Genomic DNA, 14,359 nt, shown 5'->3' on the forward strand with positions numbered 1-14,359 from the left:
CAGGTGATTACTGCATTTCCAACTGAGGTACCTGTTCATCTCATGGGGACTGGTTAGACAGTGGGTCCAACCCATGAATGGTCAGCAGAAGCAGGATGGGGTGTCACATCACCCAGGAAGTGCAAGGAGCAGGGACCTCCCTCCCCCAGCCAAGGGAAGCCATGAGGGACTCTGCTATCCAGCCAGGTTACTATGCTTTTCCCACCATTTTTGCAATCTGCAGATCAGGAGATTCCCTCCTGTGCCTACACCACCAGGGCTCTGGGTTTCAAGCACAAAACTGGGCAGCTGTTTGGGCAGACACTGAGCTAGCTGCAGGAGTATTTTTTTTTTTTTTTTTTTTTGAGACACGGTCTTGTTCTGTCACCTAGGCTGGAGTGCAGTGGCGTGATCTCAGCTTACCGCAAGCTCCGCCTCCTGGGTTCATGCCATTCTCCTGCCTCAGTCTCCTGAGTAGCTGGGACTACAGGCGCCCGCCATGGAACCCCTGTGAGATAGAATCATTCACTCCCCTGCAAAGGGGACTGAAGCCAGGGAGCCAAGTGGTCTCGCTCAGTGGGTCCCACTGCCATGGAGCCCAGCAAGCTAAGAACCACTGGCTTGAAATTCCTGCTGCCAGCACAGCAGTCTGAAGTCGACCTGGGTTGATTGAGATTGGTTGGGGCAGGGGTGTCTGCCATTATTGGGGCTTTAGTAGGTGGTTTTTTCCTGACAGTGCTAAGAAGGTTGGGAGGTCTCGGCTGGGTGGCAAAGCGGCTGTGGTCAGACTGCTTCTCTAGATTCCTCCTCGCTAGGCAGGGCATCTCTGAAGGAATGGTAACAGCCCCAGTAAGGGGCTTACAAACAAAACTCCCACTTCCCTGGGACAGAGCACCTGGTGGAAGGGGTGGCTGTGGGCACAGCTTCAGCAGATTTAATTGTTCCTGCCTACCAGCTCTGAAGACAGCAGCTAATTCTGACAAGAGAGATTCTCCCAGCACAGTGCACCAGCTCTGCTAAGGGACAGACTGCCTGCTCAAGTGGGTTCCTGACCCCCATGCCTCCCGACTGGAAGACACCTCCCAACAGGGTCGACATACACCTCATACAGGAGAGCTCTGGCTGGCATCAGGCCAGTGCTCCTCCAGGATGAAGCTTCCAGAGGAAGGAGCAGGCAGCAATCTTTGCTATTCTGCAGCCTCCACTTGTGATACCCAAATGAACAGGGTCTGGAGTAGACCTCTAGCAAACTGCAGCAGACCTGCAGAAGAGGGGCCTGTTAGAAGAAAAACTAACAAACAGAAAGCAACAACATCAAGATCAACATAAGGACCCTCACACAAAACCCCATCTGAAGGTCATCAGCCTCAAAGATCAAAGGTAGATAAATCCATGAAGATGAGGAAAAACCAGCACAAAAACGCTGAAAATTCCAAAAACCAGAATGCCTCTTCTCTTCCAAATGATTGCAACTCCTCTCCAGCAAGGGCATAAAACTGAACAGAGAATGAAACTGATGAATTAACAGAAGTAGACTTCAGAAGGTGGGTGATAACAAACTCCTTTGAGCTAAAGGAGCAAGTTCTAACCCAATGCAAGGAAGCTAAGAACATTGATGAAAGGTTACAGGAACTGCTAACTAGAATAACCAGTTTAGAGAACATAAATGACCTGATGGAGCTGAAAAACACAGCACAAGAACTTCATGAAGCATACACAAGTATCCATAGCTGAAATCGATCAAGCAGAAGAAAGGATGTCAGAGATTGAAGATCAACTTACTGAAATAAGGCATGAAGACAAGATTAGAGCAAAAAGATGAAGAGGAATGAACAAAGCCTCCAATAAGTATGGGATTATGTGAAAATATCAAGTCTCTGATTGATTGGGGTCCCTGAAAGTGATGGGGAAAATGGAACCAAGCTGGAAAACACACTTCAGGATATTATCCAGGAGAACTTCCCCACCCTAGCAAGACAGGCCAACATTCAAATTCAGGAAATACAGAGAACACCATTAAGATACTCCTTGAGAAGAGCAACCCCAAGACACATAATTGTGAGATTCTCCAACACTGAAACAAAGTAAAATATGTTAAGAGCAGCCAGAGAGAAAGGTCAGGTTACCTACAAAGGGAAGCCCATCAGACTAACAGCAGATCTCTCTGCAGAAACCCTACAAGCCAGAACAGAGTGAGGGCCAATATTCAACATTCTTAAAGAAAAGAATTTTCAACCCAGAATTTCATATCCAGCCAAACTAACCTTCATAAGTGAAGGAGAAATAAAATCCTTTACAGAGAAGCAAATGTTGAGGGATTCTGTCACCACCAGGCCTACCTTACAAGAGCTCCTGAAGGAAGCACTAAATAGAGAAAGGAAAAACTGGTACCATCCACAGCAAAAACATACCAAAATATAAAGACCAATGACACCATGAAGAAACTGCATAAATTAATGTGCAAAATAACCAGCTAGCATCATGATGACAGGATCAAATTCACACATAATAATATTAACCTTAAATGTAAATGGGCTAAATGCCCCAATTAAAAGGCACAGACTGGCAAATTGGATAAAGATTAAAGACCCATTGGTGTGCTGTATTCAGGAGACGCATCTCATGTGCAAAGACACACATAGGTTCAAAATAAAGGAATGGAGGAATATTTACCAAGCAAATGGAAAGCAAAAAAAAAAAAAAGCAGGAGTTGCAATCCTAGTCTCTGATAAAAGAGACTTTACACCAACAAAGATCAAAAAAGACAAAGAAGGGTATCACATAATGGTAAAGGGATCAATGCAACAAGAAGAGCTAACTATCCTAAATATATATGCACCCAATACAGGAGCACCCGGATTCATAAAATAAGTTCTTAGAGATCTACAAAGAGACTTAGACACTCACACGATAATACTGGGAGACCTTAACACCCCACTGTCAATATTAGACAGATCAACAAGACAGGAAGTTAACAAGGATATTCAGGACTTGAACTTAGCTCTGTACCAAGCAGACATAATAGACATCTACAGAACTCTCCACCCCAAATCAAGAATATATATTCTTCTCAGCACCACATAGCATATATTCTAAAATCAACCACATAATTGGAAGTAATATACTCCTTAGCAAATGCAAATGAATGGAAATCATAACAAACGGTCCCTCAGACCACAGTGCAATTAAATTAGGACTCAGGATTAAGTAACTCACTTAAAACCCACACAACAATATGGAAATTGACAACCTGCTCCTGAATAATACTGGGAAAATAAAAAAATTAAGGCAGAAATAAAATAGTTCTTTGAAACCAATGAGAACAAAGAGACAATGTACCAGAATATCTGGGACACAGCTACAGCAGTGTTAAGAGGGAAATTTATAGCACTAAATGCTCACAACAGAAAGCTGGAAAGATCTAAAATCGACACCCTAACTTCACAATTAAGAGAACTATAGAAGCAAGAGCAAACAAATTCAAAAGCTAGCAGAAGACAAATAACTAAGATTAGAGCAAAACTGAAGGAGGTAGAGATATGAAAAACCCTTCAAAAAATCAATGAATGCCAGAGCTGGTTTTTTGAAAAGATCAACAAAATAGATGAACCACTAGCTAGACTAGTAAAGAAGAAAAGAGAGAAGAATCAAATAGACACAATAAAAATGATAAAGGGATATCACCATTGATCCCAAAGAAATACAAACTACCATCAGAGAATACTGCAAACACCTTTACACAAATAAACTAGAAAATCTAGAAGAAATGGATAAATTCCTGGACACATACACCCTCCCAAGACTAAATCAGAACGAATTTGAATCCCTGAATAGACCAATAACAAGTTCTGAAATTCAGGCAGTAATTAATATCCTACCAATCAAAAAAAGCCCAAGACCAGATGGATTGACAGCCACCTTCTATCAGAGGTACAAAGAGGAGCTGGTACCATTCCTTCTGAAACTATTCCAAACAATAGAAAAAGAGGGACTCCTCCATAACTCATTTTATGAGGCCAGTATCATCCTGATACCAAAAGCTGGCAGAGATACAACAGAAAAAGAAAATTTCAGGCCAGTATCCCTGATGAACATCCATGAAAAATCCTCAATAAAATGCTGGCAAATCAAATCCAGCAGCACATCAAAAAGGTTATCCACCATGATCAAGTCAGCTTATCCCTGGGATGGAAGGCTGGTTCAACATAAGCAAATCAATAAACGTAATCCATCACATAAACAGAACCAATGACAAAACCCACGATTATCTCAATAGATGCAGAAAAGGCCTTCGATAAAATTCAACAGCCCTTCATGTTAAAAACTCTCAAAAAAACTAGGTATTGCTGGAACATATCTCAAAATAATAAAAGTTATTTATGACAAACCCACAGCCAGTATCATACTGAATGGGCGAAAGCTGGAAACATTGCTGAAGACAGAAATGCCCCCTCTCACCACTCCTATTCAACATAGTATTGGAAGTTCTGTTCAGGGAAATCAGGCAAGAGAAAAAAATAAAGGTATTCAAATAGGAAGACAGGAAGTCAAATTGTCTCTGTTTGCAGATGACATGATTATATATTTAGAAAATCCCACAATCTCAGCCCAAAACTCCTTAAGCTGATAAGCAACTTCAGCAAAGTCTCAGTATACAAAATCAATGTGCAAAATCACAACCATTCCTAAACACCAATAATAGATAAGCAAAGAGCCAAATCATGAGTGAACTCCCATTCACAATTGCTAGAAAGAGAATAAATCACCTAGGAATACAACTTATAAGGGACATGAAGGTTCTGGATATTAGCCCTTTGTCAGATGGATTAGAGACTTAAATGTTAGACCTAATACCATAAAAACCCTAGAGGAAAACCTAGGTAGTACCATTCAGGACATAGGCATGGGCAAAGACTTCATGTCTAAAACACCAAAAGCAACGGCAGCAAAAGCCAAAATTGACAAATGGGATCTCATTAAACTAAAGAGCTTCTGCACAGCAAAAGAAACTACCATCAGAGTGAACAGGCAACCTACAGAATGGGAGAAAATTTTTGCAATCTACTCGCCTACACCTTTTTTGAATTGCAGACTTCTAAGCACAGAATGCAGCTTAGTTAAGTACTTGGAATCAAAACTTTTTTGGAGCAAGCTTAACTTGAAATTCAGTAGTAATTACATATGTGTGTGTGTGTGTATTATATACATAATTTAAAATATTTGCTTGCTATCTTATCTAACAGTTTTCTTAAGATATGGCCACTGGAATTTTACATTACTAAATCTTACGGTTTTCTTCACAAAGCTGAATAATTTTATTCGTTCTTCTGGCAACTTTTGTAATTTGCATTTTCGATCATTCAGTTTTTCAAGGTCTTCATTAAGATGCCTCTGAAGAGTTTTTATACGCATATTGTAATACATTATTTTTTTCATTGCTGTGGTCTAAAAGTAAGAAAGAAAACAACATAAAAATTAGCTAAAACAAATTATAGGCAATTATTAGTGATATTATATAAGCACAGTATGTTCTATATGACAATTTAGATGATTTGCATGCTCAGGTACTAATAAAGATGATAGCTGGAGTGACAATGGCTACACAGAGTTCTATATTTAAACTTAATAAAAAATATAAAATTCCAAAGATTTTCTTTGTGAGGCATAAAGTGTGAGGCAAATTCACATTTATTTCCAGAATAACAACATAAAGAGACTACAGATAAAATGTAATGTATAAAATAGTACAGGTAATGAGGCAGTACAATTAGAGCAAACATATAACTCGTTATTCCTATTTGATTAACTCAGGGAATAAAAGAAATTAATAAGAATTAAAAGGGCCGGGCACGGTGGCTCAAGCCTGTAATCCCAGCACTTTGGGAGGCCGAGACGGGCGGATCACGAGGTCAGGAGATCGAGACCATCCTGGCTAACACAGTGAAACCCCGTCTCTACTAAAAAAATACAAAAAGTTAGCCAGGCGAGGTGGCGGGCGCCTGTAGTCCCAGCTACTTCGGAGGCTGAGGCAGGAGAATGGCATAAACCCGGGCTCGGAGCTTACAGTGAGCTGAGATCCGGCCACTGCACTCCAGCCCGGCGACAGAGCGAGACTCCGTCTCAAAAAAACAAAACAAAACAAAACAAAAAAAACAAAAAGAGAATTAAAAGCAAATATTACATTACTCAATTCATTTTTTAAAAGCATGGCTAAGGAATATAATTTTTTTTCAAATTTATAAAAGAATGTTCATTAGGCTAAGCAAATTACTAAATGTCTATCAAATCCATTTATCTTGCATTCCTTAATAACAATGCATCATTCAGTTATTAATAAATTTATCATGATAAATTGATTAAATCCATAATTAAGAAATGCACCAGCTAAATGGTACTTGAGAGTTATGTTAGTTAAAAAGAACTATCTGAGAAGACCATAAACAAATTTGAGGCATTATAAAAAATCTGACATGGTTTTGTTTACCTGAAATAATGAAAGCAAATAAGTTGGAAGACTTTTACACTCTTAGACATGTATTTTCTACAGATGCAGTCTTTTCTTATGAAATTTATTTAGTATGGAGTGGATAATTAAGATCTTAATGTAATATTCTGGCATAAAGGGCAGAATAGAAAAAAATACATAGTATGATGAGAGGCCAAAAGAATTCTATTTCCCCATGCATATTATGAAGTACTGCAACTGAAATCACCAAATTCCCCTGCCAAAAATAAGACAATCATAACAAAGAACAGTCAAGAAAAAAATTTGTTTTAGGATCATGATAAACTGATTAAATATCTTTTATAAATAAAAGCTTAATTTCTGAAGTGCAACTGAGTTAAAAGAAAAAATTGTAACTTAAGAAATGGGAAATGGCGTTTCTTGATTTTTTTTTTCCTATTTGGAGACAATAGGAAATCCAATACAAAATTCTGTGGGTCAGTTACAGCTAAAAATAACTCTAATAAATTCTTAAATCTAAAACAATAGGATATCTACATACAGAAGAATGAAACTAGACCCCTATCTCTCAACATATACAAAAATCAACTCAAAAAATGGACTTAAATGTAAAACTTGAAACCATAAAACTACTAGAAGAAAAAAGAGAAAATGTTTCAGGACATTGATCTAGGCAAGGATTTTATGACTAATACTTCAAAAGCATGGGCAACAAAAACATAAATAGACAAATGGTACTACATTAAACTAAAAAGCTTCTGCACAGCAAAAGGAAACAATTAACAGAGTGAAGAGACAAACTATGGAAGGGAGAAAATATTTGCAAACTACTCATCCAATAAGGATCTCATATCCAGAATATACAAGGAACTCAAACAACTGAACAGCAAAACAAAAAACAAAAAAAACCCAAACACATACACACACAAAAGAAACACGCACACACACACACATACACAAATAATCCAACCAGAAGGTGGGCAAAGGAACTGCATAGACATTTCTCAAAAGATATCATACAAATAGCCACTAGGTATATGAAAAAATGCTCATCACTAACTAACCATCATGGAAATGCAAATAAAAATCACAATATAATCTCATCCAGTTGGAATGGCTATTATCAAAAAGACAGAAAAAAAAAAAAAAAAAAAAGAGATGCTGGTGAGGATGCAGAGCAAAGGGAACTCTTTTTTTTTTTTTTTGAGATGGAGTCTCACTCTGTCGCTCAGGCTGAAGTGCAGTGGCGCAATATCGGCTCACTGCAACCTCTGCCTTGTGGGTTCAAGCAATTCTCCTGCCTCAGCCTCCCGAGTAGCTGGGATTAGAGGCACCTGCCACCACACCCGGCTAATGTGTATTGTATTTTTAGTAGAGATGGGGTTTCACCATGTTGGCCGGGCTGGTTGCAAACTGCTGACCTCAAGTGATCCGCTCACCTGGGCCCAAAAAAGGGAACTCTTATATGCTGTTAGTAGAAATGTAAATTAGTACAGCCATTATGAAAAACAGGATGGAGTTTTCTCAAAAAATTAAAAGCAGAACTTCCAAAGGATTCAGCAACCTCACTCCTGGGTATTTATCCAAAACAAAGGAAATCAGTGTATCCAAGGGATACCTGCACCCCCACGTTTACTGCAGCACTATTCACAACAGCTAAGATTTAGAATTAACCTAAATGCCATCAATAGGTGAATGGATAAAGAAAATGTAATATATGTATATCATATTACACACACACACGTGTATACACATAATGGAATACTATTTAACTATAAAAAAGAATGAAACCCTGTCATTTGTGGCAATATGGTTGAGCCTGAAGGACATTATGTTAAGCGAAATAAGTCAGGCACAGAAAAATAAAGACTGCATGTTATCACTTATGTATGAGAACTAAAAACATTTTTTGAGCTCATGGAAGTAGAGAGCAGAATTGTAGCTATTGGAGGCTGTAGGCGAGGTAGTCGGGAGGAGAGAATGGGGAGAAAGGTTGGTTAAGGGTACAAAATTACAGCTAGATAGGAAGAATAAATTCTGGTGTTCTGTAGCACTGCAGGGTGAATATGGTTAACTATAATGTGTATATTTTCAAAAATCTGGAAGAAGGGATTTTGAATGTTCACAACAGAAAGAATAAATGTTTGAGGAGATGAATATGCTAATTACCCTTATTTGATCATTATATATAGAATTATTATGCATCAATTGTAAATAAAAGGGAGAAAATAACACAACAAGAGAACATGGGATGGAGTTAATTTGGTCAGATAAAATACAGGATGCCAAATTAAATGTGAATTTCAGATAAACAACAAATAATGTTTTAATATACATAATACTAAACTTACTTATACTTATTTAATTATACTGAAACATCTTTATTGTTTATCTAAAATTTAAATTTAACTTAGAATCCCCTAGGTGGGGTAAATAAAAGATTAAAACATACTAGTTTTAATTTTTTTGAATAAGCAATATATTCACATTTCAAAAACCAAAAAAATTGATCTATACAATGAAAAGTCTACTTCCCACTTATGTTTCCCATCTTCTCAGTTGCCCCATCTTCTGCAGAAAATGACTGACTTTAGTGTCTAGTAAATCTTACCATAGTTTCAACTTTTTCTAATTTATTAAGAATGTACCTATATCTTCATATAGAAACAAAAATTATGATATTTTACTATTTCTAAACTTTTTCAAAATCACTTAGTATGTCACAACAATAAATAAGAGTTGTCAATGAACGGGTTTTTTTTTTGTCCTTGTTTGAGAGTATATAGTAAGATTTTGGGGAAGGAGGGAAGACTATTTTATAAACTGTAACTCTATAGCCAATCAACTTTGTAGGCTGACCACATGCAACTTGCTTTTTGTATTCGGACTTTAAAAAATTAATGTCAAAGTCACTTTCAAAGACTTTGGTAGAATTCCACACCTATCAAAACAAACTTTTAAGAAAAAGAAATTGGACTAGTTATAATGCTAAATTCAGCTGCATGTTTGTACTAAGACAAAATTTGATCCCTTTGCATCTTAGGTGGCCAAAAAAGAATTCAAAGTCATAAACAGAATTATATTCAACTATAGTTTCATAGCACTTATTTTTATACTAAAATGGGCTTTTATGTACATTAACTCATTGGCTCCCCCAAACAACCCTGTGCTGAAAAGCAGATACTATTTTCATCATCTTCGTTTCAGTTCAGAAAACTGAGCTTCAGTAGTAGCACATGCAGTTGGGGGCTTGAATCCAAGTCTTCGGATTTGAACCCATATGTTCTTCCCTCTGTCTCACACTAACTCTTTGGTGGTCTTCCTGGTAGGTTCTGACTTTACCTGCCACTTGTAGTTTACACAAACTAGGTCACAGTCATAGGTGAAAATCTGAAGAATCAATAGCACTCTGTTCAAGAATTCATCACAAAGAACTGCCACAACTTGTCTTCTTATGCATAGTAAGGAAAAAAGCATTTTAGAAATCTATATCAATCCATAAATTGAAAATACTTTGAATTTGAAAATCATTTTGGTCTGAATCTAAAGTTGGACTATAGTATATATCTTATTTGTGCCTTAAAAGGTAAAGGGAGGGTAAATATTTTACAATAAGAAAATGAAATATAATTACTTAATTTAAGATGTTAGAAACTGTCTAACAATTCCTTTTTTTTGTTGTTCTTTATGCTACTCCTGACATTTACAAGACTGAACCAAATGTATGAGAATCTCAGTCAGAATGTCAGAAGAACCTGCCTCTCTTAGTTCTCCTTTTCAGTCTCCTCTGTAGGTTCCTTCTCATCTACCCAACATTTAGCACCCAAGTGACACACTTTCTCTTCCACACCATTCCCTTGGTGACTCATCCAGTCCACAGCTTTAAGTACCAACTTTCTGCTTTCAGTTCTCATATTTTAATTTATACCCCCAATCTGGGGAACTCTCCCACATAGTAGACTCATATGGATATCCAACTACTTACTGAGCATGTCCCCTTAGGATATTCAAAAAATTGTTCAAACTTTACATGCCTAAAATTATCATGATTCTAAAATAATGATTTTTCCTTCTAAACCTATTCCTCCCCTACTCCTCCCATACTCTTCCTCATGTCGTCAAATAGCAACTTACTCTTTGAATTGCTCCAGTCAATATCTTGGAATTATTCTCTACTTCTTTCCTCTGTACTTAATATCCAATCCATCAGTAAACCCAGATAGGTTCCATCTTGTAACTGCTACCAGAATCCAACTTCTTACCACTTTCTCTGTGAACACCATGCATTGAACCATCCACATTGCTCATCTAAGTTACTGGAATAATCTCCTAACTGGTCTCTCTGCTTTCAACTTTCCCCCTCTAATTGTCTACTCTTAATACATTATTCAAAAGGATCCCTTTAAACCATAAGTCGTCTTAGTCCCACCTCTGATCAGAATTTTCCAGTGGATCCCACCTCACTCAAAATAAAGACCAAAGTCCTTACAATAGTCTACAGTCTCACATAATCTGGCCTCCACCACTCCTGTCTTCATCTGTTACTTCTCTTCCCCTGATGTCCTCAGCTACTTAAACTTTCAGATAATCACAAACCATCTTTAATTAGATTAAAATCTACCTAATCCTTGGTCGACTACCATAAACCATAGATATTTTCTAATTTTGATATGTAATATTCCAAAGGAGAAGTGGTTGTTACATTTCTGTTATTTAAGCTTTAATTTATATATACATGGCACTAGTCTAATTCTTTTTGACACTTATTTTTTTCAATTTCCTTCTTGTTTTGTATAGATTAGAAGCAATATTACTTCATTATTTCACCTTCCAGTACTGTCATCAAAATTAAGATTCTAGTATTAATATTATTATTTATATACTTTTATGTGTAATATCCAGTTCACTAGGGCAAAAGTAGACTTGGCAACAAGAACTGAACTGATAATCCTACCTACCATATGTGGACATGGCCAGAAAGAAGCCTAACTAATAAACTAACTAATAAAACAGAAATCACAGATGCCTGATTAGGGATGTACTTACATCTGCCAGTTCCTTGATTTGTTTTGCTGACACATCCAATGTGTCAAATCTTTGAAGGCAAGGCAAATGATATAATACATGTGTGGAATAATTACACAGAAGACAAACTGGATTGGTTTTATATTGAGGATCATTCAGACATAAATCCTTTAAGCAAGGCAGCCTGGTTAAGTTCGTGAGCTCCTAAAACACCAGCAAAGATAATGTTCAATTAATTGTGATTGTCATTTCTAAAGGCAGTATTTGAACACTTAAGATCAGCCATACTCTAATGCATTCTAATTATGTGCTTAAATACATTAAAGTGATTTAGATGCCTAAAATGTTTCTCTCTATTGAAAAACAAGCTAAATTCCCGAAGAAAATAGCAACAATAATTAAGCAATACGCTATACCACTATGCTTTTTAAATATTTACTAAATCATGTATTCCAGCTGGAACATTGAAGCCAGTGATGCGAGCACATTTGTTCATTAATATGTTGCCTCCCCTACACGGCCCCTCTTGCTAATTGCCCCTAAGATACCTGTAGGTCTCTGCTTTCTTCACTCCTATTTCCTATACTTATCACCTAGAAACACTCCTGTTCATCCTCCCTGCTTCCAGATCTGCTCTACTCATTAAAGGCTATGGGATCCCCTGTTCATTACAAACAATCATCATGGAATTCCTGATTTTTGGTTTTGTTTTGTTTTGTTTTGTTTTGTTTCCATTAAGTACCTGTTTTACCTATTATGGTCAACTAAAGTCTAACTTTCCTTGAGGGCCTCAGTTCTCTCACAACCTATGGATGAGGAAGGATTGATATGCACTCTCAGACCAATGTTTCTCCTTAACATATTTTTTCCTGATGTTTAAGTCATTATTTATACTTTCCTTTATTTGTCATCTGGCTCTTGATTAACTCTTCCATCCTGCCTCTTCCTGTTTAAACCCTAATATTTTATGATTTAGTCATATTGAACCAGTTGAAGTTTTGGAATGTGCCAAGCCCTATCTTGTCCTTAGACCTTTACTCATGCTGCTCCTTTTGAGTGGCCTGAACTTCACCCCAGTTTCACCTTTTAATCTGTCAGGGCCCAACCCAGTGTCATATTCCCTGGGAGCCTTGTTTCATCCCCCAATGTTGGGATAGATGTTCCTCCTAAGAGCTCTTTTAGCTACTGAGCTTAGTTTTGGTATGGACTTTATCATACCCTATTGCCAATTGCTTGTATCTGTAAGCCAAGGGTCTATATGGGCTTTGGCCCCCAATCTGCAAAAAAAAGAATGTTATTTACATTTTTAAGTATTGAAAAAAAAGAAGAATATGCAGTAGAGGCCACATGTGGCCCACAGAGCCTGAAATACTTTCTATTTGGCTTTTTTTTGTTGTCGTTACAGAAAACGTTTGCTAACCCTGCAATAAACTTGTGGAGAACACGGTTTGTGTCTTGTTTAACATTGTATTCCCAACACTCAGCACTCAGAACACAGCAGGCACTAAATAAATATGTAAAGTAAATTGATTGCTTTCAACCAACTTTGAGGATATCCTCATACTTTCTCATTACCAGGATGGTGCCTGAGGTAGGAGGGTACTGTGGTGGGGTCAAACGTGAAAGGATGCAATGCTAGCTAGAAAAATCAGAATCAGGGTTAAGGGAAATCTAAGGAAGAACCAGGAAGCATTAGTTCTAAAAAGGAATGGAAAAGAGAATAGTGAAGTCAGGTTGCTGGAAACAAGAGTAATACAGGTTGAGGTGGTTAATATATTTCCAAACTCTCTCTGAACAAGTGAGAATGTGGCTCACTGGTCTGACCTGAGGCTTGGGCTGAGCCTATGTGGGGAGGAGGACTAAGCAGAGTTGCTCTAAAAGGAAAATTTATGGACAGAGCTGTGCAGAGAATTATTTGGTCAAATTCTGCAGGGGCAAGAAGGTAAACCATCTGGCAGCCTTTGATTACTGGGTTGCTATGTTTCATTTGACTATGGTAGATGGTGGGTATAAATGAGCTGGTAGATGGTGGGTATAAACTCTGAATTCCTACACAGAAATCCCCCAACTACATGCCAAATTGAGATGACAGTGGAGTCCATGAAGGCACAAAATCTCACTGAAAATTAGTGCTCTGGTGCCTGGTATGGTAGGAAGGTGGGCACAGAATTTATTCAGTCACCACCAGGATAGGATAGTTATCTTCTTAGGGTAGGAGGAAAGGTTAGAGATAAAAATCTAAGATAATAGTGTTCCAGGAACATTTCTAATATGAAGATAGTAAAAGCTCCTGTGAATCAGGTTCAATGTTTTCATGACAGTCATAAAGCCATAAAAAGCCTTTTTAAATATTATGACACACAATGAATTTTTATAATAATCCTGTTATCACCATTTTTAAAATAAAGATACTGAAATACAGCAGGTCAGTGTAATTAAAGTAATGGTAATAAAATAATAAGAACAATGGATCTGTTGAGTCCTTACTATGTGCTGGTCACTATTCGGGTACTTTACATTGTTATTTCACCTAAACTTCATGTTCCACTGTATTATGCTGCCTCTAGTGTGAGGCAGAGCTAGACCTGAGAGGTCTTTCTGCCTATGCAGCCACAGCTTATAACCACCACAAGGGTGCCATGGCTAGCCAGGTAAGATAAACTTCCCTATAGTTTCTTGACAGGGCAATGCCTTATTTTCCCAGAATCCTGCACTTATCTTCTTCAGCCTTATGTCATAATTGCTTCCCTTGCTGTGTTCTAGTCACAGAGGATTTCTAGTTCGTAGAATCTGCCATACCCCTTTCAACCACCTTGAGCCTTCACACATGCTTTAACTTTTGCCTGGAAGGGTCTTTGCCTGGGCAACTCCTACTCACGTCTGATATCA

The 14,359-nt window shown here is 37.6% G+C and overlaps 1 protein-coding gene across 9 annotated transcripts in view; it reads right to left on the reverse strand.

Moving 5' to 3' along the window:
* Positions 1-14,359, reverse strand: part of LRRC9 (leucine rich repeat containing 9) — a 138,996-nt gene that overhangs the window by 109,002 nt on the left and 15,635 nt on the right. For 7 of the 9 annotated variants that reach the window (XM_009211639.4, XM_009211635.4, XM_031669127.1 and 4 more), the window contains 2 exons: positions 11,492-11,674; positions 5,269-5,424 (listed from right to left, as the gene is read on the reverse strand). In XM_009211639.4, coding sequence (XP_009209903.1) covers positions 5,269-5,424; positions 11,492-11,674 — 339 coding nt within the window. Of the gene's footprint in view, positions 1-5,268; positions 5,425-9,787; positions 11,402-11,491; positions 11,675-14,359 lie in introns of those variants that run through there. The other 2 variants (XM_021941877.2, XM_031669129.1) reach the window with 2 other exon arrangements.

This window comes from Papio anubis, chromosome 7 (assembly GCF_008728515.1).
Source record: "Papio anubis isolate 15944 chromosome 7, Panubis1.0, whole genome shotgun sequence".
Lineage (NCBI taxonomy): Eukaryota > Metazoa > Chordata > Mammalia > Primates > Cercopithecidae > Papio > Papio anubis.